Source organism: Sus scrofa, chromosome 15 (genome assembly GCF_054392235.1).
Source record: "Sus scrofa isolate SSC_HxYL_T2T_F1_AM1 chromosome 15, Sscrofa_HxYL_maternal_Yorkshire_Landrace_v2.0, whole genome shotgun sequence".
In the NCBI taxonomy this organism is placed as follows: Eukaryota; Metazoa; Chordata; class Mammalia; order Artiodactyla; family Suidae; genus Sus; species Sus scrofa.
In genome coordinates this window covers 98,575,945-98,603,119 of record NC_139397.1, presented here as the reverse complement: position 1 = coordinate 98,603,119, position 27,175 = coordinate 98,575,945, and the positions used below count along the sequence as shown (strand labels likewise).

The 27,175-nt window shown below is 43.5% G+C and overlaps 1 protein-coding gene and 1 long non-coding RNA gene across 4 annotated transcripts in view; one reads left to right on the top strand and one right to left on the bottom strand.

The window, feature by feature from the left end:
- Window positions 1–24,524, top strand: part of TTN (titin) — a 274,604-nt gene extending 250,080 nt beyond the window's left edge. The window contains exons 321-347 of the mRNA XM_084999975.1: window positions 679–966; window positions 1,079–1,378; window positions 1,478–3,544; window positions 3,646–3,948; window positions 4,049–4,354; window positions 4,450–4,740; window positions 4,833–5,129; window positions 5,260–5,565; window positions 6,438–6,743; window positions 6,831–7,112; window positions 7,317–7,910; window positions 8,029–8,316; window positions 8,419–8,718; window positions 9,191–9,493; window positions 10,026–10,328; window positions 10,438–11,022; window positions 11,151–11,456; window positions 11,572–11,871; window positions 12,316–12,891; window positions 12,997–13,302; window positions 13,664–14,257; window positions 14,384–20,037; window positions 20,158–20,314; window positions 21,295–21,986; window positions 22,084–22,237; window positions 22,765–23,067; window positions 23,197–24,524. Of these exons, the coding sequence (XP_084856101.1) occupies window positions 679–966; window positions 1,079–1,378; window positions 1,478–3,544; window positions 3,646–3,948; window positions 4,049–4,354; window positions 4,450–4,740; window positions 4,833–5,129; window positions 5,260–5,565; window positions 6,438–6,743; window positions 6,831–7,112; window positions 7,317–7,910; window positions 8,029–8,316; window positions 8,419–8,718; window positions 9,191–9,493; window positions 10,026–10,328; window positions 10,438–11,022; window positions 11,151–11,456; window positions 11,572–11,871; window positions 12,316–12,891; window positions 12,997–13,302; window positions 13,664–14,257; window positions 14,384–20,037; window positions 20,158–20,314; window positions 21,295–21,986; window positions 22,084–22,237; window positions 22,765–23,067; window positions 23,197–23,495 (16,460 nt within the window). The 3' untranslated portion in view covers window positions 23,496–24,524. The remainder of the gene's footprint in view (window positions 1–678; window positions 967–1,078; window positions 1,379–1,477; window positions 3,545–3,645; window positions 3,949–4,048; window positions 4,355–4,449; window positions 4,741–4,832; window positions 5,130–5,259; window positions 5,566–6,437; window positions 6,744–6,830; window positions 7,113–7,316; window positions 7,911–8,028; window positions 8,317–8,418; window positions 8,719–9,190; window positions 9,494–10,025; window positions 10,329–10,437; window positions 11,023–11,150; window positions 11,457–11,571; window positions 11,872–12,315; window positions 12,892–12,996; window positions 13,303–13,663; window positions 14,258–14,383; window positions 20,038–20,157; window positions 20,315–21,294; window positions 21,987–22,083; window positions 22,238–22,764; window positions 23,068–23,196) is intronic.
- Window positions 170–26,573, bottom strand: LOC146396013 (uncharacterized). 3 transcript variants are annotated; one of them, XR_014829834.1, is made up of 7 exons: window positions 26,024–26,280; window positions 12,542–13,373; window positions 10,227–11,713; window positions 5,637–5,710; window positions 5,481–5,548; window positions 3,225–3,322; window positions 170–2,977 (listed from the first exon to the last, which is right to left on the bottom strand). It is a non-coding gene; the product is annotated as an uncharacterized LOC146396013 (long non-coding RNA). The 3 variants fall into 3 exon arrangements; XR_014829833.1 differs by lacking the exons at window positions 170–2,977; window positions 3,225–3,322; window positions 5,481–5,548; window positions 5,637–5,710 and adding an exon at window positions 26,506–26,573 and having other exon boundaries at window positions 9,499–11,713; window positions 26,024–26,141; XR_014829832.1 differs by lacking the exons at window positions 170–2,977; window positions 3,225–3,322; window positions 5,481–5,548; window positions 5,637–5,710 and having other exon boundaries at window positions 9,499–11,713.
- Window positions 26,574–27,175: the final 602 nt, after the last annotated feature.

Below are 27,175 nucleotides of genomic sequence, written 5' to 3'. Positions count from 1 at the left end.
ATATGTATAACTGAATCATTTTGCTGTACATCAGAAATTAACACAACACTGTAAATCAACTATACTTCAGTAAAATTTTAACATACAAATTACCAGAGGTTGTTAGTTGGATGAATTAGATTTTCTACCTTTTAGATGAAAAGAAGAAAAAATATGTAATTAGCATCAATTCTTTTAACCATGTCTATTATTTATTTCATTTGCATACAAATAGTAAACAAGTTGGAATGAGTTTTTAGCTTTGTAATTTCAGCAATATATAATAAAGAAAAAAGGTCTCAGGAATAACTGACCATCTCTACAGAAGTTACTAAAATATAACATAGATCCAACAGCACAATTATCACCTTGCTTGAGTATAGCCGCTGGCCTCTTATAGGAATTTGTTTGAATATGCAACAGTATTAGGAAGCAAATGATATATAAACATTTCATTTCTCATTTTACAAATGGAGATATAAGATTAATAACATGACAGACATAACAAAGGAGATAACCTAATAATACGTAAATATTTAACCCCATAGTCTAAATTTTCAATTATCAACCCTACTTTCAAAATAGCCTTTGGTATAAGCATTACCTTTCCACACTTTATGATATGATACTAATACAAAACATGCTCTTTTATGTCTCATTAAACAAAACTAATGCATTTTATTTCTATTTCTTCTATAGTTGCACCAACAGTAGAGTTTGGCCCTGAGTACTTTGACGGTGTCGTTATTAAGTCTGGAGAGAGCCTTAGAATTAAAGCTTTGGTGCAAGGACGACCAGTACCTCGAGTAACTTGGTTCAAAGATGGAGCAGAAATTGACAAGAAGATGCATATAGAGATAACTGATGTACTTGGATCCACCAGCCTCTTTGTTAGAGATGCCACTCGGGACCATCGTGGTGTATATAGAGTGGAAGCCAAAAATGCATCTGGCTCCACAAAAGCAGAAATTACAGTGAAAGTACAAGGTATTCCTAAAATAGCTTCTTAATCTCATAATGTACAGGACTTTAAGACGTGCTTGATTGCATTTTAATGGACAAAGAAAAAGAAACTAACTCTAGGACGTTTTCCTCATAGATACACCGGGAAAACCAGTTGGGCCCATAAGATTCACCAATGTAACTGGCGAGAAGATGACCCTGTGGTGGGACGTGCCCCTCAATGATGGCTGTGCTCCTGTATCCCACTACCTCATTGAGAAACGGGAAACCAGCAGACTTGCTTGGGCACTAATTGAGGATAATTGTGAAGCCCTCAGCTACACTGCCACCAAACTAATAACTGGCAATGAATACCAATTCCGTGTTTCTGCTGTTAACAAGTTTGGGGTTGGCAGGCCACTGGATTCTGACCCCATTGTTGCTCAAATACAGTACAGTAAGTGTCCATTTTTACTAAGTGGTACTATGTCATAAGATTAACTCCCAAGCACACATGCCTAATTGGTTTCTTTCTTCCATTATTTTCATTTGACAGCTATTCCCGATGCCCCTGGCACGCCAGAACCTAGTAACGTAACAGGCAATAGCATTACCCTGACCTGGGCAAGGCCAGAATCAGACGGTGGCAGTGAAATTGAACAGTACATCCTTGAAAGGAGAGAAAAGAAAAGCACACGATGGGTGAAAGTGATCAGCAAACGACCGATCGCTGAGACAAGATTCAAAGTCACCGGTCTGACAGAGGGCAATGAGTATGAATTCCACGTCATGGCTGAGAATGCTGCGGGAGTAGGGCCTGCAAGTGGTATCTCAAGACTAATCAAATGCAGAGAGCCTGTCAGCCCGCCAGGCGCTCCCACTGTGGTCAAAGTGACAGACACATCAAAGACAACTGTGAGCTTAGAATGGTCTAAGCCAGTGTTTGATGGAGGCATGGAAATAATTGGGTATATTATTGAAATGTGCAAAGCTGACTTAGGAGACTGGCGCAAGGTGAATGCAGAAGCATGTGTGAAAACAAGATACACAGTCACCGACCTGCAAGCAGGTGAAGAATACAAATTCCGGGTTAGTGCTGTCAATGGTGCTGGAAAAGGAGACAGCTGTGAAGTGACTGGCACCATTAAAGCAGTTGACCGATTATCAGCTCCTGAGTTAGACATCGATGCCAACTTCAAGCAGACTCACATTGTCAGAGCTGGGGCCAGTATTCGCCTCTTCATTGCCTACCAGGGTAGACCAGCTCCCACAGCTGTGTGGAGCAAACCCGACTCTAACCTCAGCATACGGGCTGATATCCACACTACAGATTCCTTCAGCACCCTCACTGTGGAAAACTGCAACAGAAATGATGCAGGGAAATACACTCTGACTGTGGAAAACAACAGTGGCAGTAAGTCAATCACATTCACCGTAAAGGTGCTCGACTCTCCGGGCCCGCCTGGCCCGATCACCTTCAAGGATGTGACCCGGGGATCTGTTACATTGATGTGGGATGCCCCTCTCCTTGATGGTGGTGCCCGAATCCATCACTACGTGGTAGAGAAGCGAGAAGCCAGTCGCCGTAGCTGGCAGGTGGTCAGTGAAAAATGCATTCGTCAGATCCTCAAGGTCAATGACCTGGTAGAAGGCGTTCCATACTATTTCCGTGTCTCTGCAGAAAATGAGTATGGTGTTGGTGAACCCTATGAAATGCCAGAACCAATGGTGGCCACAGAACAGCCTGCTCCACCTAAGAGACTTGATGTTGTTGACACAAGCAAATCCTCTGCAGTCTTAGCTTGGCTTAAACCTGACCATGATGGAGGCAGCCGAATCACTGGCTACCTGCTCGAAATGAGACAAAAGGGATCTGACTTCTGGGTGGAAGCTGGTTACACCAAACAGCTGACTTACACGGTGGAGCGCCTTGTTGAGAACACTGAATATGAATTCCGTGTGAAGGCCAAGAACGATGCCGGCTACAGCGAACCCAGGGAAGCCTTCTCTTCTGTCATCATCAAGGAGCCTCAAATTGAGCCCACTGCTGATCTGACTGGAATTACCAATCAGCTCATTACTTGCAAAGCAGGAAGCACGTTTACCATTGATGTGCCAATCAGCGGTCGCCCTGCCCCCAAAGTAACATGGAAGCTTGAAGAAATGAGACTTAAGGAGACAGATCGAGTGAGCATCACAACGACAAAAGACAGAACCACCCTGACTGTCAAGGACAGCATGAGAGGTGACTCTGGAAGGTACTTCTTGACCCTGGAAAATACAGCTGGTGTTAAAACATTTACCATCACAGTTGTGGTCATCGGAAGGCCAGGTCCAGTAACAGGCCCCATTGAGGTATCATCTATCTCGGCTGAATCATGTGTCCTGTCATGGGCTGAACCTAAAGACGATGGAGGCACCGATATTACTAATTACATAGTTGAAAAGCGTGAGTCCGGTACAACAGCTTGGCAGCTGGTCAATTCCAGTGTCAAGCGCACACAGATTAAAGTCACTCATCTCACAAAATACATGGAATATTCTTTCCGTGTCAGTTCAGAGAACAGATTTGGCGTCAGCAAGCCTCTAGAATCAGCACCTATCATTGCTGAGCACCCATTTGGTAAGAAAAATAAAAATCCTATTTTCAAGTCTCTATCATGAAATACTTCCCCTGAATTTTATAAAATTATATTCATGTTTGATACCTTTGTTTCTATTTAGTCCCACCCAGTGCACCTACCAGACCTGAGGTCTACTATGTATCTGCCAATGCCATGTCTATTCGCTGGGAAGAACCCTACCATGATGGTGGCAGTAAAATCATTGGCTACTGGGTTGAGAAGAAAGAACGTAACACCATTCTCTGGGTGAAAGAAAACAAAGTGCCATGCTTAGACTGCAACTACAAAGTGACCGGCTTGGTAGAAGGACTGGAATATCAGTTCAGAACATATGCACTCAATGCTGCAGGTGTTAGCAAGGCCAGCGAAGCTTCAAGACCTATGATGGCTCAAAACCCAGTTGGTGGGTATCAGAATTGAAGGGTACCTTTGTTATTTATCATCATTGTCATTAGCACAATTCAGACTTGTGTTTGTTAACCTTATTTTTGCATCCTTTCCAGATGCACCAGGAAGACCAGAGGTGACAGATGTCACAAGATCAACAGTGTCACTGATTTGGTCTGCCCCTGTGTATGATGGAGGCAGCAAGGTTGTGGGCTACATTATAGAGCGTAAGCCAGTCAGTGAAGTTGGAGATGGTCGCTGGCTGAAGTGCAACTATACCATCGTATCTGACAACTTCTTCACCGTTACTGCTCTCAGCGAAGGAGACACTTACGAATTCCGTGTGTTGGCCAAGAATGCAGCAGGCGTAATTAGCAAAGGCTCAGAATCTACAGGCCCCGTCACTTGCCGAGATGAATATGGTAAAGAAAAAGTCAAATTTCTCCTTTTAAATGATCACAATTTCTGTGAAAATAAACTATCATATATTCATTCACATCTATTTTGCCTATGACAGCTCCACCCAAAGCCGAACTGGATGCTAGATTACAGGGTGATCTGGTTACCATCAGAGCAGGCTCAGATCTTGTTCTCGATGCTGCAGTTGGTGGCAAACCTGAACCCAAAATTATCTGGACCAAAGGGGACAAGGAACTAGATCTCTGTGAAAAAGTCTCTTTGCAGTACACTGGCAAACGAGCAACTGCTGTAATCAAGTTCTGTGACAGAAGTGACAGTGGAAAATACACTCTAACAGTGAAGAATGCCAGTGGGACCAAGGCTGTGTCTGTCATGGTCAAAGTTCTCGGTAAGCATGTCAAATGATCTCTGATTTTCATAGCATTCTCCAGTGTAGGCAGAAAAAAAGATCATCATTGCCCATCCTTACACCTGTTTCAGATTCCCCTGGCCCATGTGGAAAGCTCACCGTCAGCAGAGTAACAGAGGAGAAGTGCACTTTAGCCTGGAGCCTTCCTCAGGAAGATGGAGGAGCAGAAATAACTCACTACATCGTGGAAAGACGTGAGACTAGCAGACTCAACTGGGTGATTGTTGAAGGCGAATGCCCAACCCTATCCTATGTAGTTACCAGACTCATCAAGAACAACGAATACATATTCCGAGTGCGGGCAGTAAACAAATACGGCCCTGGTGTGCCTGTTGAATCAGAGCCCATTGTCGCCAGAAACTCGTTCAGTGAGTAGTAACACCTTTTAAACAACTTGGTAGTTGAAATGTGATGAGATCAGGGGGAGGGGAGGATGGTCTTATCAACTGATTTTGTGCAGTTCTGATCATCTTGTTATTTTCATAAAAATATAAACAGCTATTCCATCACGACCTGGCATACCTGAAGAAGTTGGGGCTAGCAAAGAGCATATCATCATTCAGTGGACAAAACCTGAATCTGACGGTGGCAGTGATATCAGCAACTACCTAGTAGACAAACGTGAGAAGAAGAGCTTGCGCTGGACACGTGTGAACAAAGACTATGTGGTGTATGATACCAGGCTGAAGGTGACTAACCTGATGGAAGGTTGTGCTTACCAGTTCCGGGTGACCGCAGTAAATGCTGCTGGTAACAGTGAGCCCAGTGAAGCTTCCAACTTCATCTCCTGCAGAGAACCATCATGTGAGTTCCAAGCATCATGCAGAAACCTAATGCCCATCAAAAGCCCTATTACAAATCGTTTTCCAACATACCATTTCCAAGAATTTGTAGAATTTATGAATGGTCTAGAAAGGCATATGCTTATTTGAAGGATCATAAATACAACCTAAGGAAGAAAACATTTCAACTATTATTTCTGTTAAGAAGTTACATGCCAAAAATTGTAGTATTTTTCAATCTGTGAAAAAATAAATTATTCCACTACCAATATGAAAGGAATATGGTTTACAAATCTTCTTAACATTGGAGAAAATTTCACTGTAATGAAAACTACTAACAAGAAAGACAAGGTCTCTTTTAAGAGGCTTAGCAGAGCATAAAGTTACTAGCATTTTAATAAGTACCTAATAAAATTGAGCTTGAAAGTAAGCGACAAATCCTTCTACAGAGTGTAAGCCCAAGAACTTAAAAAAAAAAAAAAATCACCAGTACTGAATCGGGGAAGTAGAAGAAATAGATATCTGTACGTATTAGAAATGCCGAGGTGACAAGTGATATTAACCCCATTGAAAGCTGAGAAACTAAAGAAAAAGGCCTGAGAATGAGTACTATAAGCAATGAGCTTAGCTAGCAGAACAGAGCATAGCTAGCCAAAATAGCCAGAAAGAAACATCTACCTATCTAAAGAAGTTTAACTCTTAAGATAATAAGAACAGTAATAATAGAGCCTACGTGCTATCCCGTAATGTCAGAAGAGCCTAGTTACAAAACTATCTTAGTGAGTGTGGACCAAGAACAACAATGCCTTCAGTGACCCCTGAAAACCAAAAATGCAAATCTCAAAGCTTCCCTATGTGTGTAATACCTGAAATCCCCCTTTTAAAATCCCACAGATACCCCTGGACCACCTTCTGCTCCGAGAGTCGTGGATACCACCAAACACAGCATTAGTTTAGCATGGACCAAGCCCATGTATGATGGTGGCACTGACATCACAGGATATGTCCTCGAAATGCAAGAGAAGGACACTGATCAGTGGTACCGAGTGCACACTAATGCCACAATAAGGAATAATGAATTCACTGTGACAGACCTCAAAATGGGCCAGAAGTATTCCTTCAGAGTTGCTGCTGTGAACGTGAAGGGTATGAGTGAATACAGCGAGTCAACTGCCGAAATTGAGCCCGTGGAACGACTAGGTATTTATAACATATAAGGTTTTAGGCAAATTATTTTCTCATCACACCTGTACATGAATTAATTACATTTTGACATTGACTTTCCAGAAATACCAGATCTTGAGCTTGCAGATGATTTAAAGAAGACTGTGACTGTCAGGGCTGGGGCCTCATTGCGGCTAATGGTATCTGTATCTGGAAGACCACCTCCCATCATCACATGGAGCAAGAAGGGCATTGACCTTGCAAGCCGGGCCATCATTGACAACACTGAGAGCTACTCGTTACTTATCGTGGACAAAGTCAACCGTTATGATGCTGGAAAGTACACCATTGAAGCTGAAAATCAATCTGGCAAGAAATCAGCAACAGTCCTTGTGAAAGTATACGGTAAGTATTTGTCTTAAAATTGACTATTCTGTGAGTAGACACTTTAAAAAGATACACCTTGACCTATGATTGATCGTCTTTTAAGGAAGGAACTATGAGGAATGCATTTTCCTACAAAAAAAAAAAATCTGTTTTCTATATATATATGTATATAGATCAATCTATCAGGCAAATAAGTATGAATCTTTCATTTTCTTTTGTTAGATACTCCTGGTCCCTGTCCTTCAGTCAAAGTTAAGGAAGTATCAAGAGATTCTGTGACAATTACTTGGGAAATCCCCACAGTAGATGGTGGGGCTCCTGTGAACAATTACATTATTGAGAAGCGTGAAGCTGCCATGAGAGCATTCAAAACAGTAACTACCAAATGCAGCAAGACACTCTACAGAATTTCCGGACTTATAGAAGGAACCATGTACTATTTCAGAGTTTTGCCAGAAAATATTTATGGCATTGGAGAACCTTGTGAAACATCTGATGCAGTTCTGGTCTCAGAAGTGCCTTTGATGCCCACAAAGCTAGAAGTGGTCGATGTCACCAAATCCACTGTTACCCTTGCCTGGGAAAAACCACTCTACGATGGCGGTAGCAGACTCACTGGCTATGTCCTCGAGGCCTGCAAAGCTGGCACCGAGAGATGGATGAAGGTCACCACCTTAAAACCCACAGTTCTAGAGCACACTGTTGTCTCCTTAAATGAAGGTGAACAGTACTTATTTAGAGTCAGGGCACAAAATGAGAAAGGTGTATCAGAACCAAGAGAGATCGTCACAGCCGTGACTGTACAAGACCTCAGAGGTATGTACCGAATCACCAAAATAACAATATGGAAGCAAAATGAAGAAAATATTCAGAATTCATAACACTTTGTCATTAGAAATGATACTTAAGAATAAATGCCTACTTTCTCTCACAGTGTTGCCAACGATTGACCTTTCTACCATGCCTCAAAAGACCATCCACGTCCCAGCTGGCAGACCAGTAGAGCTGGTGATACCCATTGCTGGTCGCCCACCTCCAGCTGCTTCCTGGTTCTTTGCTGGTTCTAAACTGAGAGAATCAGAGCGTGTCACAGTTGAAACTCATACTAAGGTGGCTAAATTAACCATCCGTGAAACCACTATCAAAGATACTGGAGAATATACACTGGAACTGAAGAATGCAACTGGAACTACTTCAGAGACCATTAAAGTTATCATTCTTGGTAAGGATGTGGGACAAAGACACACACAAGTTGCTGATGTTCAGGCACCCAGTTTTGATTTGAAGTGAAAATTAATTCCTGGGATTTCTTTTTCTTTCACAGACAAGCCTGGTCCACCAACTGGGCCTATCAAGATTGATGAAATTGATGCTACTTCAATTACTATTTCCTGGGAACCCCCTGAACTGGATGGCGGTGCCCCACTGAGCGGTTATGTGGTAGAACAACGTGATGCCCATCGTCCAGGATGGCTGCCAGTGTCTGAATCAGTGACTAGATCAACATTTAAGTTTAGCAGACTCATTGAAGGAAATGAGTATGTGTTCCGTGTGGCTGCAACGAACCGCTTTGGGATTGGCTCCTACTTGCAGTCTGAGGTCATAGAATGCCGCAGCCGCATCAGTAAGTCCCAGGACCCTTCCACCGTTCTCCCCACCCCTGATTCTCAGTGCTGACAGAAACGAGTTTGTTTGTGATATGCCCAAATATAAGTGAAAATAGGTCATAAAATTAATCTCAGGGTCTAATATTTCCAAACCTCCCTTCTTTTCTGGGAGTTTTTCAACATGGTTAGATTTTTTTCTGTTAATGAAAGACAGAGAGGAGGAGGGAAATCAGGGAGGAATAGATAGAAGGAAAGAGGAAGGGAGTACTGGCTGTTAAAGTGAGAAAAAACAGAATACGCACTTAATAAATGTTTATAAAGTTAAAAATGAGGAAGAGCAAGAAAAGTACAAAAATGAAAACACAAGAAAAACAGTTATAAGACCCTTATATGCCATTTGAAAATGGTATGTGCAAGGCACTTATACAAATGTATGGGTCTTAAGTGTATTCATGTTTCCATGTTGTGTTCACCTCTGTCTTGCTGCAGGTATTCCTGGACCTCCAGAAACATTACAGGTATTCGATGTCTCCCGTGATGGCATGACACTTACATGGTACCCACCAGGAGATGATGGTGGCTCCCAAGTGACTGGATATATCGTGGAACGCAAGGAAGTGAGAGCAGATCGCTGGGTCCGTGTAAATAAAGTACCAGTGACGATGACGCGGTACCGTTCCACTGGCCTTATTGAAGGCTTAGAATATGAACACCGTGTCACAGCCATTAACGTGAGAGGAAGTGGAAAACCAAGCCGTCCTTCCAAACCAACCGTGGCCATGGATCCAATTGGTGAATACATTTAATACAAGTTTATTGGGGTATAATTTAATGTAGTAACATGCACCCTCCTGAAATATAGAATTAAGTTTTGGAAAATGTACTGTTGTATAACCACTATCACAACCAAAATGTAGGATATTTCCATCAGCCCAAAAGTCCACTGGTGTCCTTTATCATTATCAACCCCCTCACCACACCAGCCCTTGGCAGCTTTTGGCAAATAACGTTTTATATTCTTCTCTTTAGTCTACTTCTCCCTCCTTAAAATGGGACTCTCCACATATGCCCTGTATCACAGTTAAATTTTTAAAGCAAGTTAATGTTTCTGGAGGCACATTAAAGATACATGTAAGATAGCTGTAGTGACCAGAAATAAAGCACATATAAGTCAAAGGAAAAGCAAGAGCTGATGAAGTGAATTTTTACAAACTAAAAAACATTCTGACGTTACAGTCCATGTTTCCGTAACTTGTTAGGTGGTGCGTTTGATTTTCAACTTATGCAGCAACTTTAACAAGTTATATTGTTGTCTTATTCCCAGCTCCTCCAGGAAAGCCACAGAACCCAAGAGTTACTGATACAACAAGGACATCAGTCTCCTTGGCCTGGAGTGTTCCACAAGATGAAGGAGGATCTAAAGTCACAGGCTACTTGATTGAAATGCAAAAAGTAGATCAACATGAATGGACCAAATGCAACACGACCCCAACCAAGATTCGAGAGTATACCCTCACACACCTACCTCAGGGCGCTGAGTACAGATTCCGTGTCCTCGCCTGTAACGCTGGTGGACCTGGGGAGCCCGCTGAGGTACCAGGAACAGTCAAAGTCACTGAAATGCTTGGTAAGACCTATGATCATTCACCTTCTGCTTGAATTGCCTTAAGACTTACTTCCTACACCTGCCCTCTGGCCCCCACAAATACTAAATGTAACCCTACCTTTTTTCCCAGAATATCCTGACTATGAACTTGATGAACGCTACCAGGAAGGTATCTTGGTAAGACAAGGTGGAGTCATCAGACTTACCATACCAATCAAAGGAAAACCATTCCCAATATGTAAATGGACCAAGGAAGGCCAAGATATCAGTAAGCGTGCCATGATTGCAACCTCTGAAACGCACACAGAGCTCGTAATCAAAGAAGCAGACAGGGATGATTCTGGCACTTACGACCTGGTTCTGGAAAACAAATGTGGCAAGAAGGCTGTCTACATCAAGGTCAGGGTGATAGGAAGTCCCAACACTCCAGAAGGACCGCTTGAATATGATGACATCCAAGCTCGCTCTGTAAGAGTCAGCTGGAGAGCCCCTGCCGATGACGGAGGCGCCGATATCTTAGGCTACATCCTCGAGAGGCGAGAGGTGCCCAAAGCCGCCTGGTACACCATTGATTCCAGAGTCCGAGGTACATCTTTGGTGGTAAAAGGCCTCAAAGAAAACGTGGAATACCATTTCCGTGTTTCAGCAGAAAACCAGTTTGGAATAAGCAAACCCTTGAAATCTGAGGAACCAGTCATACCAAAAACACCACTGAGTAAGTGCCCTTCCAACCACAACACTGTAAAAATCTTTAGTACCCTTTTGTTTCGAAATGAAAGCCACCAGCTTACAGGATTTGGGACTGCACTCTAACACTTGTGTATTTCCCACTTATATTCCCAGACCCTCCAGAGCCTCCAAGCAACCCTCCAGAAGTACTCGATGTGACCAAGAGTTCTGTCAGCCTGTCCTGGTCCCGACCCAAAGACGATGGTGGTTCCCGGGTTACGGGCTACTACATTGAACGCAAGGAGACGTCCACTGACAAGTGGGTCAGACACAACAAGACTCAGATCACCACCACAATGTACACTGTCACCGGGCTCGTTCCAGATGCTGAGTATCAATTCCGCATCATCGCACAGAATGACGTCGGCCTAAGCGAGACCAGCCCTGCTTCTGAACCTGTTGTTTGCAAAGATCCATTCGGTAAGGAGAGCTTTTCCTAAGGGATTGGAATCAGAGAGGCAAGCCATCCTTGGTCTTTTTCTTTTATTTCGGCAGTAAAGCTGATTGCCTTTTCAACTATTTTCAAATATTTCAGATAAACCAAGCCAGCCTGGAGAACTTGAGATTCTTTCAATATCCAAAGACAGCGTCACTCTACAGTGGGAGAAGCCTGAGTGTGATGGTGGCAAAGAAATCCTTGGATACTGGGTTGAATACAGACAATCTGGAGACAGTGCCTGGAAGAAGAGCAATAAAGACCGCATCAAGGACAGGCAGTTCACAATAGGAGGGTTGCTGGAAGCTACTGAGTATGAATTCAGGGTTTTCGCTGAGAATGAGACAGGGCTAAGCAGACCTCGAAGAACTGCTATGTCTGTAAAGACGAAACTAACATGTAAGTAGCTGTTTGATTTCTGCTTATGGTTTGCAAGCTAACATCTACTGAGTCTAGAGGAAGAATGAGCTAACCTCAGCAGTGAACTGAGCTCATTCCTAAAGCAGTTTCTTCCAAGGGTTTTTAAATACTCCTAATACGACTTGAAGGGTCAACAGATGTACCCCGCTTCAGTGAACCTACATAAGGGCAATGATACTTACAGAGTTACGGAGAACTCATGTTTCCCAAAACCCTGCACATTGTTAATGCTTCCCAATCATAAAAATCACACTACATAATAATATGATGATGTGTTCACTGAATCCCTTTTTCCCCAGATGAAATCATGGTGTCTAATAAAGTATCAGTCAATAGATCGATTCATTCCTGATAAACAAGGAGAGAGGACTAGAGATCCAGTAGTAATAATAATGCCTTAATGTTATCTTTCACACCCTTTAGCTGGAGAGGCCCCAGGAGTACGCAAAGAAATGAAGGATGTTATCACCAAACTGGGCGAAGCTGCCCAACTTTCATGCCAGATTGTTGGGAGGCCTCTACCTGACATTAAATGGTACCGCTTTGGTAAGGAGCTCATTCAAAGCCGGAAGTACAAAATGTCCTCAGATGGACGCACACATACCCTGACGGTAATGACAGAGGAACAAGAAGATGAAGGTGTTTATACCTGCGTAGCTATCAATGAGGTCGGAGAAGTAGAAACCAGCAGCAAACTTCTCCTGCAAGCAACTCCACAGTTCCATCCCGGTTACCCACTGAAAGAGAAGTATTACGGTGCTGTGGGTTCAACACTTCGACTTCATGTTATGTACATTGGTCGTCCAGTACCTGCCATCACTTGGTTCTATGGCCAAAAACTTTTGCAAAACTCAGAAAACATTACTATTGAAAACACTGAGCACTATACTCATCTGGTCATGAAGAATGTCCAACGTAAGACTCACGCTGGGAAGTACAAAGTTCAGCTCAGCAATGTGCTGGGAACAGTGGATGCCATCCTTGACGTGGAAATACAAGGTATTATATTTTCATTTTTGGTGGTTTTTCTTTTTTAATTTAAAGAAAAAAAAATCTTGGGAGACATATTATCGACAACACTACAACTGTATTTTCCCCCAACAGATAAACCAGACAAACCTACAGGACCAATTGTGATTGAAGCTCTATTGAAGAACTCAGCGGTGATCAGCTGGAAGCCACCTGCAGATGATGGTGGCTCCTGGATCACCAATTATGTGGTGGAGAAATGTGAGGCCAAGGAAGGGGCTGAATGGCAATTGGTGTCTTCAGCCATCTCGGTGACAACCTGTAGAATTGTGAACCTTACAGAAAACGCTGGCTACTACTTCCGAGTTTCAGCTCAGAACACTTTCGGCATCAGTGATCCTCTGGAAGTCCCCTCGGTTGTGATCATTAAGAGTCCATTTGGTGAGTACAACCTCTACAATCTTCATAGGGCAAAATTCCATCTGTACATAAAACTTTAACAGAAATCAGTTCTGCAAGGAAATGGCAAAGATTCAGCTAAAGTACAAGTGCCTATTATCTCACTTAAACCGAATTTTTGCTTATCTAAAAGAGCAAATATTTACCCTACCCCCTTCTTTAAAAAGGAACTTTGTACGTTGATAAGTTTCTTACCATCAAGCAACCAATTTCATTTTTCTGGAATAGTCATTCTTAATAGAACTGTGGGTTCATAACATTTTACTTTTTTTAAAAAATGAGCTTTTCATAAAGCTGTTTGTTTCATCCCATGAATCAAATGCTATTTGTTTGTTTCGAACAGAAAAGCCAGGTGCTCCTGGCAAACCAACTATTACTGCTGTCACAAAAGATTCTTGTGTTGTGGCCTGGAAGCCACCTGCCAGTGATGGAGGAGCAAAGATTAGAAATTACTACCTTGAGAAGCGTGAGAAGAAACAGAACAAATGGATTTCTGTGACAACAGATGAAATTCGAGAAACCGTCTTTTCGGTGCAAAACCTTATTGAAGGTCTTGAATATGAGTTCCGTGTGAAATGTGAAAACCTAGGTGGGGAAAGCGAATGGAGTGAAATATCAGAACCTATCACTCCCAAATCTGATGTTCCAATTCAGGCACCACACTTTAAAGAGGAACTGAGAAATCTAAATGTCAGATATCAGAGCAATGCTACTTTGGTCTGCAAAGTGACTGGTCATCCAAAACCTATTGTGAAATGGTACCGACAAGGCAAAGAAATCATTGCAGACGGATTAAAGTACAGAATTCAAGAGTTTAAGGGTGGCTACCACCAGCTCATCATTGCAAGTGTCACAGATGATGATGCCACAGTTTACCAAGTCAGAGCTACCAACCAAGGAGGATCTGTGTCTGGCACTGCCTCCTTGGAAGTGGAAGGTAAAAACAAATCAGTAAACATCAATTTGGTGCTAGATTACATGTTAGTAATTGGGGGGAGGTAGTGCTCTTAAACAGTGCTGGGTATTTCTAAATTACATTCTTCCTTCTTCTATTCTGCTACAGTTCCAGCCAAGATCCACTTGCCTAAAACTCTTGAAGGCATGGGGGCAGTCCACGCTCTCCGAGGTGAAGTGATCAGCATCAAGATCCCTTTCAGTGGCAAACCAGATCCAGTGATCACTTGGCAGAAAGGACAAGATCTTATCGACAACAACGGCCACTACCAAGTTATTGTCACAAGATCTTTCACGTCCCTTGTTTTCCCCAACGGAGTAGAGAGGAAAGATGCTGGTTTCTATGTGGTCTGTGCTAAAAACAGATTTGGAATTGATCAGAAGACAGTTGAACTGGACGTGGCTGATGTCCCCGACCCACCCAGAGGTGTCAAAGTTAGCGACGTCTCAAGAGATTCTGTCAACTTGACATGGACTGCGCCAGCTTCTGATGGTGGCAGCAAAATCACCAACTACATTGTTGAAAAATGTGCAACTACTGCAGAAAGATGGATCCGTGTAGGACAGGCCCGAGAAACACGTTATACCGTAATCAACTTATTTGGAAAAACCAGTTACCAGTTCCGTATAATAGCGGAAAATAAATTTGGCCTGAGCAAGCCTTCTGAGCCTTCAGAACCAACCATAACCAAGGAAGATAAGACTAGAGCTATGAACTATGATGAAGAGGTGGATGAGACCAGGGAAGTTTCCATGACCAAAGCTTCTCACTCTTCAACCAAGGAACTCTATGAGAAGTATATGATTGCTGAAGATCTTGGGCGTGGTCAGTTTGGAATTGTCCACCGTTGTGTTGAAACATCCTCGAAGAAGACATACATGGCCAAATTTGTTAAAGTGAAAGGGGCTGATCAGGTTTTGGTGAAGAAAGAAATTTCCATTCTAAACATTGCTAGGCACCGAAACATCTTATACCTCCATGAATCATTTGAAAGCATGGAAGAATTAGTTATGATCTTTGAGTTCATATCAGGACTTGACATATTTGAACGCATTAACACAAGTGCTTTTGAACTTAACGAGAGAGAAATTGTAAGTTATGTTCGCCAGGTGTGCGAAGCACTTGAGTTCTTACATAGTCATAATATTGGGCACTTTGACATTAGACCAGAAAACATCATTTACCAAACAAGAAGGAGCTCCACGATTAAAATCATAGAATTTGGTCAAGCCCGTCAGCTGAAGCCAGGGGACAACTTTAGGCTTCTGTTCACTGCCCCTGAGTACTATGCACCTGAAGTCCACCAGCACGATGTTGTCAGCACAGCCACGGACATGTGGTCACTCGGAACACTGGTGTATGTGCTGTTGAGTGGCATGAATCCGTTCCTGGATGAAACTAACCAACAGATAATTGAGAACATCATGAATGCTGAATATACCTTTGATGAAGAAGCATTCAAAGAGATTAGCCTCGAAGCCATGGACTTTGTTGACCGGCTATTAGTGAAAGAAAGAAAATCTCGCATGACAGCATCTGAGGCCCTCCGGCACCCATGGCTGAAGCAGAAGATAGAAAGTGTCAGTACTAAAGTTATCAGAACATTGAAACACCGACGTTACTACCACACCCTGATCAAGAAAGATCTCAACATGGTTGTGTCTGCAGCCCGGATTTCCTGTGGTGGTGCAATTCGATCTCAGAAGGGAGTGAGTGTTGCTAAAGTTAAAGTGGCTTCCATTGAAATCGGCCCAGTTTCTGGGCAGATAATGCATGCAGTCAGTGAAGAAGGAGGCTATGTCAAATACGTATGCAAAATTGAAAACTATGATCAGTCTACCCAAGTGACTTGGTACTTTGGTGTCAGACAGCTGGAGAACAGTGAAAAATATGAAATCACCTATGATGATGGAGTGGCTACCATGTATGTCAAAGACATTACGAAATTCGATGATGGTACCTACAGATGCAAGGTAGTTAATGATTACGGTGAAGACAGTTCTTACGCAGAGCTATTTGTTAAAGGCGTGAGAGAAGTTTATGACTACTACTGCCGTAGAACCATGAGGAAAATTAAGCGCAGAACAGATACCATGAGACTCCTGGAAAGGCCACCAGAATTCACCCTGCCTCTCTATAACAAGACAGCTTATGTGGGTGAAAATGTCCGGTTTGGAGTAACTATAACCGTCCACCCAGAGCCTCGTGTAACATGGTATAAATCAGGTCAGAAAATCAAACCAGGTGATGATGATAGGAAGTACACATTCGAGTCAGACAAGGGTCTTTACCAATTAACAATCCACAGTGTAACTATGGAGGATGATGCCGAATACACTGTGGTGGCAAGGAACAAATACGGTGAGGACAGCTGCAAAGCTAAGCTGACTGTCACTCCACACCCACCTCCAACAGATACAACCTTGAGACCGATGTTCAAACGGCTACTGGCAAATGCAGAATGCCAGGAAGGCCAAAGTGTCTGCTTCGAGATCAGAGTGTCTGGCATCCCCCCGCCAACATTAAAATGGGAGAAAGATGGTCAGCCTCTGTCCCTTGGGCCTAACATTGAAATCATCCATGAAGGCTTGGATTATTATGCCTTGCACATCAGGGATACTCTGCCTGAAGACACAGGTTATTACAGGGTCACAGCTACAAACACAGCTGGATCCACCAGCTGCCAGGCCCACCTACAAGTGGAACGCCTGAGGTATGTCAAACAGGAATTCAAGACTAAGGAGGAGCGAGAACGACACGTACAGAGGCAAATTGACAAGACACTCAGAATGGCTGAAATTCTTTCTGGAACTGAGACTGTGTCACTGACACACGTTGCCCAGGAGGCACTGAGGGAAGCTGCCATCCTTTACAAACCCGCTATAAGCACCAAGACCGTGAAAGGGGAATACCGACTTGAGACAGAAGAGAAGAAGGAGGAGAGAAAATTCCGCATGCCCTACGAAGTACCAGAGCCACGCAAGTTCAAACAGACCACCATAGAAGAAGACCAACACATTAAGCAGTTCGTGCCTATGTCTGACATGAAATGGTACAAAAAGATACGGGATCAATTTGAAATGCCTGGGAAGATTGACAGAGTCGTACAGAAAAGACCCAAGCGCATCCGCCTTTCAAGATGGGAACAGTTCTATGTGATGCCTCTTCCACGCATCACGGATCAATACAGACCGAGATGGCGGATCCCCAAACTGTCCCAAGATGACCTTGAAATGGTGAGACCAGCCCGCCGGCGTACACCTTCGCCCGATTACTACTTTTATTACAGACCCAGGAGACGCTCTCTCGGTGACATCTCAGATGAAGAATTACTCCTGCCCATTGACGACTACCTGGCAATGAAGAGAACGGAGGAGGAGAGGCTGCGTCTTGAAGAAGAGCTGGAATTGGGATTTTCCGCCTCTCCCCCCAGCCGAAGCCCTCCACGTTTTGAGCTTTCGAGTCTGCGCTACTCCTCCCCATCAGCTCACGTCAAGGTGGAGGAAGCGAGAAAAGACTTCAGATACTCAACGTATCACATCCCCACGAGGGAAGAGACCAGCACCAGCTACGCGGAGCTGCGGGAGCGGCACGCCCTGGCCTCGTACCGGCAGCCCAGACAGCGGCAGAGGATCATGGCAGAGAGGGAGGACCATGAGCTGCTGCGGCCGGTTACCACCACACAGCGCCTCTCGGAGTACAAAAGCGAGCTGGACCACATGTCGAAGGAAGAGAAATCCAGAAAGAAATCAAGACGACAGAGAGAAATAACTGAAATAACAGAAATCGAGGAAGAATATGAGATCGCCAAACACGCTCAGAGAGAGACATCCTCCTCGGTGTCGCGGCTCCTGAGACGCAGGCGCTCCCTGTCCCCCACGTACATCGAGTTAATGAGGCCAGTGTCCGAGCTGATCCGGCCGCGGACACAGCCAGCTGAGGAAGATGAAGAGGACGCAGAAAGAAGGTCTCCGACGCCCGAGAGGACACGCCCACGTTCCCCCAGCCCCGTGTCTAGTGAGCGATCACTGTCAAGGTTTGAGAGGTCCGCGAGATTTGATATCTTCTCCAGGTACGAGTCCATGAAAGCAGCTTTAAAGACTCAGAAGACCTCAGAAAGGAAGTATGAGGTCTTAAGCCAGCAGCCTTTTACGCTAGACCACGCCCCTCGAATCACACTGAGGATGCGCTCCCACAGGGTGCCTTGTGGCCAAAGCACACGTTTCATCTTAAACGTTCAGTCGAAGCCAACCGCGGAGGTTAAATGGTACCACAATGGCGTAGAACTCCAAGAGAGCAGTAAGATCCACTACACCAACACCAGCGGGGTCCTGACCCTGGAAATTCTAGACTGCCATATTGATGACAGCGGAACTTACCGTGCTGTGTGCACCAACTACAAAGGCGAGGCTTCTGACTACGCAACCTTGGACGTCACAGGTGGGGATTACACCACCTACGCCTCCCGGCGCAGAGACGAAGATGTGCCGCGATCCGTCTTCCCCGAGCTGACCAGGACGGAGGCATATGCTGTTTCCTCATTTAAGAAAACATCTGAGATGGAAGCTTCCTCTGCAGTCAGGGAAGTGAAATCACAGATGACAGAGACAAGGGAAAGTCTCTCATCCTACGAACACTATGCATCTGCAGAAATGAAAAGTGCTGCCATCGAAGAAAAGTCGCTGGAAGAAAAATCCACACACAGAAAAATCAAGACGACTCTGGCAGCAAGACTTCTCACAAAACCAAGGTCCATAACAGTCTATGAAGGTGAGCCTGCAAGGTTTTCTTGTGATACCGATGGCGAGCCGGTACCAACGGTGACCTGGCTGCGCGGAGGACAAGTCATAACCACTTCCGCCCGCCACCAAGTGACCACCACAAAGTACAAGTCGACCTTCGAGATCTCTTCAGTCCAGGCTTCTGATGAGGGCACCTACAGCGTGGTGATAGAAAACAGCGAAGGGAAGCAAGAGGCACAGTTTACTCTGACCATTCAAAAGGCCAGGGTTCCTGAAAAGACCGTGACATCACCACCAAGAGTCAAATCCCCAGAGCCTCGAGTAAAATCCCCAGAAGGGGTTAAGTCTCCAAAACGAGTGAAATCTCCAGAACTGGTGACTTCTCACCCCAAAGCCGTAGCACCCACAGAGACAAAACCCACACCAACAGAGAGAGTTCAGCAGCTGCCAGTTGCTGCCCCACCCAAAATAATCCAGTCCCTGAAAGCGGAAGCTTCTAAAGACATAGCAAAGCTGACCTGTGTGGTGGAAAGTAGTGTATTATGTGCAAAAGAGGTCACTTGGTATAAAGATGGCAAGAAACTGAAGGAAAATGGACACTTCCAGTTTCATTACTCAGCAGATGGTACCTTTGAGCTCAAAATCCATAACCTCTCTGAATCCGATTGTGGAGAATATGTTTGTGAGATTTCTGGTGAAGGTGGAACTTCCAAAACTAACTTCCAATTTGTGGGACAAGCCTTTAAGAGTATCCATGAGCAGGTGTCAAGCATATCAGAAACCAAGAAAGCAGCTGAGAGAACCACTGAATCAATAGAAACCAAGAAAATAGCTCAGAAAACTGCTGAACCAACAGAAACCAAGAAAACTGAACCAAAAGCTCCTGAACCAATTTCCACAAAACCAGTAATTGTTACTGGGCTACAGGATACAACTGTTTCTTCAGACAATGTTGCTAAATTTACAGTTAAAGCTTCTGGAGAACCCTGGCCGACTGTGCTCTGGACAAAGGATGGAAAGGTAACCAGTTCTTAAATGACCTTTAATTTTATCTTCCAAAAAACAAACCTTTTCCTCTTTCCCATCTCCCCAAAAAAGTTTAAATCACTTTTTAAAATTCAAATCACTTGCTTTCTACAGGCTATAACACAAGGAGGTAAATATAAACTCACTGAAGACAAAGGAGGATTCTTCCTAGAAATTCATAAGACTGATACTTCTGACAGTGGACTTTATACTTGTACAATAACAAACTCAGCTGGATCTGTGTCCACTAGCTGCAAACTAACAGTAAAAGGTAGGTTGCCTTTTATTTTTACCAACAATTTTCAGAAAATAATATTAAGGAAAGATTTCTAAACACTCTTCCACACACACACACACACACACATGCAAAATATTAAAACAAAACTTTCACCAAGTTACAGAATACCATTTGTACAAAGGTACAAAAACACATATGTGAAGTTAGTATATGCTGTTATACTTACTAAGTGCCTTATTATGTGGTGTTATATAAGATACTATAGAGATTATATAAGATTCCTGCTCCCAAGAATGTTAAAAAATAAAGTCTGGTGAATATACAAAATGGCACTTCTTCCCTAAAACTTCACTCTTGCTAATTTTCCAAAGCAGTGGAAGGTTAATGAAAGAGCCATTATCAGGTTGCCCAATTAAAACTAGCTTGCTTTCACCTCAATCTTCTGAAACATGCTTCAGTTGTAATGAATTCAAAATGTCCTAAATCGGAGTTCCCACTGTGGCTCAGTGGTTAACGAGCCCGAGTAGTATCCATGAGGACTTGGATTCGATCCCTGGCCTCACTCTGTGGGTTAAGGATCTGGCGTTGCAGTGAGCTGTGGTGTAGGTTGCAGATGTGGCTCAGATTACATGTTGCTGTGGCTGTGGTGTAGACTGGTAGCTCCAATTCAACCCCTAGCTTGGGAACCTCCATATGCCAAGGGTACAGCCCCAAAAAGACATACACAAAAAAATCTCCTAAATCCATCCATTTCCTGAATCCTTTAACTATTCTTTTCAAGAATTTTTTTTTCCCCTTAAGTCAAAGGGATCATCTTCAATTTAGTTTAGTTTAAATAATCATTACACTGATCTCAAAAGTCATGCCTGAATACTTTTCAAGCCAGGTATTACCTACATTGCAGGCAGAAGTCAACATTTTTTCTTTGTGTATTATTCACTTGCAGCATCCACAGGAGGAAAGGGTGGGGCCTCTTTCCAATTCAGTTTGCCTGACAGAGGTTTCTTTTTCAGTTGTAAAAGACACTGAGATACAGAAAGTATCTACACAAAAGGCCTCTGAAGTGACATCCCAGAAGAAGGCAGTTGTCCAAGAGGAAATTTCCCAAAAAGCCCTCATTTCTGAAGAAATCAAGGCATCAGAGGTGAAATCTCAAAAAAAGCTAGCCCTCGAGGAGGAAGCTGCAACGGTTCTGATTTCTGAAAAAGTCAAGAAATCAGAAGCCACCTCCCTGGAAAAATCTGTTGTCCATGAGGAAATCACTAAAACTGCACATGCATCGGAAGAAATCAGAACTCAGGCCGAGATTAAAGCATTTTCAACTCAGATGAGTATAACCGATGGTCAGAAAGTGACTTTAAAAGCCAACATTGCTGGTGCCACTGATGTGAAATGGGTATTGAACGGGGTAGAGCTCACTAACTCTGAGGAGTACAGATACGGCGTCTCAGGCAGCGACCACACCCTGACCATCAAGCAGGCCAGTCACAAAGACGAAGGGATCCTCACCTGCATTGGCAAAACCAGCCAAGGAATCATCAAGTGTCAGTACGATCTGACCCTGAGCAAAGAACTTTCAGATGCTCCAGCCTTCATCTCACAGCCCAGATCTCAAAATGTTAATGAAGGACAAAACGTCCTCTTTTCTTGTGAAATCAGCGGTGAGCCGTCCCCTGAAATCGAATGGTTTAAAAACAACTTGCCAGTAAGTTTAATTATGAATATATTATTGAAGGAACCTGTAAATATCCCATCTACTCCTGAAGAGATCAAAGAAACATTTTTTTTTCTCTTCTTTTTAGATTTCTGTTTCTTCAAATGTCAGTGTAAGTCGCTCCAGAAATGTATATTCTCTTGAAATCCGAAATGCATCTGTAAGCGACAGTGGCAAGTACACAGTTAAGGCCAAAAATTTCCGTGGCCAGTGTTCAGCTACAGCTTCCTTAACCGTCCTTCGTAAGTACACCTTTACCATTTTCATTACATGCTTAAGGCCTCTATGTGGTTTTTATTTTTGGCTTTTGTCTTCTGAGCACGGCAAATCCTCAGAAACCTGGTTAAATTCCATGTGTAAGAGGCACAGGCCTCCTGGGTGAATTCATTCTTAATAGCCAGTGTTTCTTTACAGCTAGACAGAGAAACATGGATAAGTTAACTTTCAAAGCAAAGCTGGGAGCTGTCCTCTTACATGTATTTTCAGGATGCACAATATATGAATTATTTTCTAGGTGACTAATCATTTTTCTCCCAGTGATTCTAGCACCTGCATGCAATGCCATGACAGACATACAAGGATTTGTTTCTGGGAAACGCTGAGCTAGCTCTTGACAACTGTATGTATTTGCTTATGCTTCCACAGCACATTGTTTGGATTATATTTGTGTGTGTGTGTGTTAAGTTTTCTCTTTCTGTAAGTCCATGTCAGATGTCACCTATTAACCAGATGGCACTGATGTTCACTGTGTATCTGCTATGCTCCACAGCTCTAGTTGAAGAACCTCCCAGAGAGGTAGTATTGAGGACAAGTGGTGACACGAGCTTGCAAGGAAGCTTCTCGTCTCAGTCAGTCCAAATGTCTGCCTCCAAGCAGGAGGCCTCCTTCAGCAGTTTCAGCAGCAGCAGTGCTAGCAGCATGACTGAAATGAAATTTGCGAGCATGTCTGCCCAAAGCATGTCCTCCATGAAAGAGTCCTTTGTAGAAATGAGTTCCAGCAGTTTTATGGGAAAATCTAGTATGACACAACTGGAAAGTTCAACTAGTAGAATGCTTAAAGCAGGCATAAGAGGTGAGCAATCAAATTACTGGTAGAGGTAGATAAGTCTAGTAGCATGGTAGAGTCTTTAGTACATACAATTCAGTAGAAAGCAAACTTTTTTCAGTGATCCTAAAACTTTGTTGTTGTTGTTCCATCAAGGAATTCCACCTAAAATTGAAGCTCTTCCCTCTGACATCAGCATTGACGAGGGCAAAGTTTTAACTGTCGCCTGTGCTTTTACCGGTGAGCCTACCCCGGAAATAACATGGTCTCGCGGCGGAAGGAGAATTCAAAATCAAGAACAACAAGGGAGATTCCATATTGAAAACACAGATGACCTGACGACGCTGATCATCATGGACGTACAGAAACAAGATGGGGGACTTTATACCCTGAGCTTAGGGAATGAATTCGGATCTGACTCTGCTACTGTGAATATAAACATTCGATCCATTTAAGAGGGCCTGTGCTCTCATACTCAGACTCATTCTTAACCTTTCCCGAATGATTCACATGGACTAATCTTTCTGATCTGTAAATACTTCAAAAAAAAAAAAAAAAGGTAGTTTTGTATCAATCTAAATGAGTCACAGTTCAAAAATATGCATTTCAATCTTTTCATAATTGTTGACCTAAGAAGATTATACATTTTCTAGTGACATGTACATACTGTATATAGCCGAATTAACGGTTATAAAGTTTTGTACCATTTATTTTATGACATTTTACAATGTAACTATTGCAACTAACTGTTGGTAGGAGAAAGTTTCTTGAGGAACGAATACCCTGCTCAACACTTAATCAATCTTTGTGCCTCAACATAATGTTGATGTCTAAGTATGCCTCAGTGGGTCGAGAAATTCCCCATTGAAGATGTCCTATCCACCGAAACGAAATGCCGTGCACATCACCTGACATGTGTACCCATACTTATTGAATCAGAAATGTAAGGCATTGGTGATGTTTGCATTTACCCTCCTGTAAGCAGCACTTTAACGTCTTACATTTTCTCTGATGATGTCACACTCAAAATTATTATGACAAATACTACCAGAGCAAAGTGCAACGGCCAGCACTTTGTTCGCTCATTTCACACTGCCTCTGACCATAGAGAGTGCCTGAGTAGCTTGGAAAAGTAACATCGCCTGGCCATCCCCTCGTTTAACCAAGCTATTCATGTATTCCTATGCCAGAGCAGTGCCAACTCTTGGAGGTCCTGGGGTGCAGCCAACGCCTTCGTGTGGTAGCTCCAAATTTAAATTACACCAGAGAAACCAGGGCAACTAAGCAATGAGCCACAGCAAAAAATAAAGAACAACAAGAACAACAAAAGAAAGCTGTCGTTAAACAACACTATCACTAACTGCCCAGAATATCAATTTGATTGTAGTTCTTTTCATGCAGGTTTAAGTTCGATTGTTAGTTATAATTGTTTGACCTCCTTGAGATAGTGACAACAAAATAAAGCAAGCTATCTGCACCTCAAATTGTGTGACTGGTGGTTTTCTGGAAATTCTGGGGTTGGGGACGTATGTGCCTTTGCGAATCACAGAAATGACCGTAGATAAGATAAAGCAACTCAAGTTAGTAAGCTCTTTACAGCAAATATTTAAATTACTGTATTCAACATTTTTTTAAAGCATAGATATGATTCTTACAGATAAATTTATCCCCCAAAGTTAACAAGAACTCCCACAATAACATTAAATCTTCTAAACTTATTACCAAGAAAAATACTTTCATGGGGGCCGATTCAACTAAACCCAAAGATATTGAACATATACAGTTCACCAGTTTGTGCTAGACAACAGCGCAAAGATGAGCAAAATGATTTAGACCCTGTCCTTCAAGGAGTGTAGACAAGAAAATGACAACTTCAGGGAATATAATCAATTGTCCAACTGAATCCATCACTGACTACTGCAGATTCCAACTGAGACAGAACAAACATAAGTCCTCAAAGCTAAAGACTTTGTTTTAAACGGTATATATCCTACCATGCTTTTTTGGGGGGGTCTTTCTGTCTTTTCTAGGGCCGCATCCAAAGCATGTGGAGGTTCCCAGGGTAGAGGTCTAATCGGAGCTGTAGCTGCCAGCCTATGCCAGAGCCACAGCAACACTGGATCCAAGCCATGTCTGCTACCCACACCACAGCTCACGGCCACACCGGATCCTTTAACCCACTGAGCAAGGCCAGGGATTGAACCAGCAACCTCATGGTTCCTAGTCAGATTCGTTAACCACTGAGCCACGACAGGAATTCCTATCCTACCATGCTTTTTAAAGCAATCAATACTTCATAATAAAATACGTAGCACCCAAAAAATTTGTATTTATCTGCCTCAATTAGATAATCATAATTGTAAACCTATAGGATTTTTGTTTACCTCCTAAGGGTAAGTTACAATTTACAAATTAAGCACACGTGCAATTACCTCCTTAATGTAAGTACAAGCAGCCAAAGCTCAGCAAATGCACTGTCAATTCTTACTCCCTAAAGATCTTGGGTCTTCATTAATTTATCCAGCAAGTATTTGTCTTAAGTCGGATTCCCTAAAAGCAAAGCCTAAGACAGATACTCTAGGATAAGTAATTTTTTGAGAGACTGCTCTCAGAAAAAAAAGAGATTGAAGGAAGCAGAGCAGAGGCAGAAAGCTAAGTAAGACAGCTCTCGACAGGAGCTTTGGCACCATCCCACAAGAGCACCAATTTTACCAGTTGACTCCACCTGGGAGCAAGGGATCTGATTTTTGTACCCCCTTATCTGCCAGCCAGTGGCCACAGGCTGTGAGCATGAGGGATGGGAACCAGGAGAGGGAAATAACCTCCCACGTAAGGGGCACTCTTTGGCTGGAGCAGTCTCTGCAGACTAGGGTGGCCAAACAGCCAACACTCAAGAAACCGGATCAGGTACTTATAACCTGGATCTGAGCGGTACAGACCGCACCCACTATACCATCTAACCACTTGCAAGACCTGTTCTTACCTTAAAATCAGAGTGGCGGGGCTTACTGTGTGGTTCTTGAAAATGACTCCCAGCCCCGACGGGCTAACACGTCTTATCCATGGCAGAGGCACAATCCGTGCTGCTGAGAATTCGAAAGCTGAAAAGGGATTTCACAGGTCCCTGTAGTTGCAGTTCCCAAACCAGGAGATCCAATTTGGGTCTGGGAGAGGGTGAAGGGCTACAATCTACCCAGCAAGGGAAATTCACGTTTAAGGCCGAGGCCCGACTTCCTTTCTGCCTTAGCGGAAGGCCACGCCTCTGGAAGTACCGGGGTGTGGCCAAGTGGTCGCAGAGGAGAGGATTGCACACGGAGGATCCTGGGAAATCCATCAGAGACACTCCAGCTAGAAAGATCACAACCCCTTCCCGGGTTTACCAGCCAGCCTCCCTCGCTCTCTACTGCTAGAACGGTGCCCTCCCGCGGAGGGTGGATGGGGGATCCCAGTTCAACCCCACCCCACCTTCAGCAGCCCCTGGAGGGCCTTCCTAGCATCTTTCCATTTCCGGTTCACACCACCTTTTCTCTCCCCTGTCGGCAGGGGGCGCAAGAGAGCTGTAAGCAGATGCCTTCTTCCTGGTTCGACCAGCCAATCCCCAAAACCTATGAAAAATCTTCGCTCTCATCGTCCCCCTTTTTTGCTGAATCCTACCCATTTTATAAACCCAACACCTGACTACATTGATAAGCGGCATAATGTAGGAAATACATATCCACACTCAAAACCACGGGTACCGACTCAAATCCAGAATCTGCTATTTGCTAACTTGTGTCACCTGGGACAGGTTACTGACCTTCTCCATCCTTTAATGTTCTCACCCATAAAATGAGAATAACAATAGCATCAACCTCACAGGTTTTGTGAAGTTTAAACAAATCACTACATGTGAAACTCATAGAGCAGTGCTAGCACAGCACCTAATAAACACCAGCAATCATTATTTATTAGAGACCACCATGCAAAACATCAAAGATAAGGACCAGAGAAGCAGCATTTTAGAGGGGACCTAGCACAGGCCTCACTTGTGATCACTAGATCTATTAGTTTGCTAGGGCTGCTGGAACGGACTACCACAACTAGGGAAGGGATTGGGGTTGGGGTGGGGGGCAAAGAAAAACTGGAAGTTCAAAAT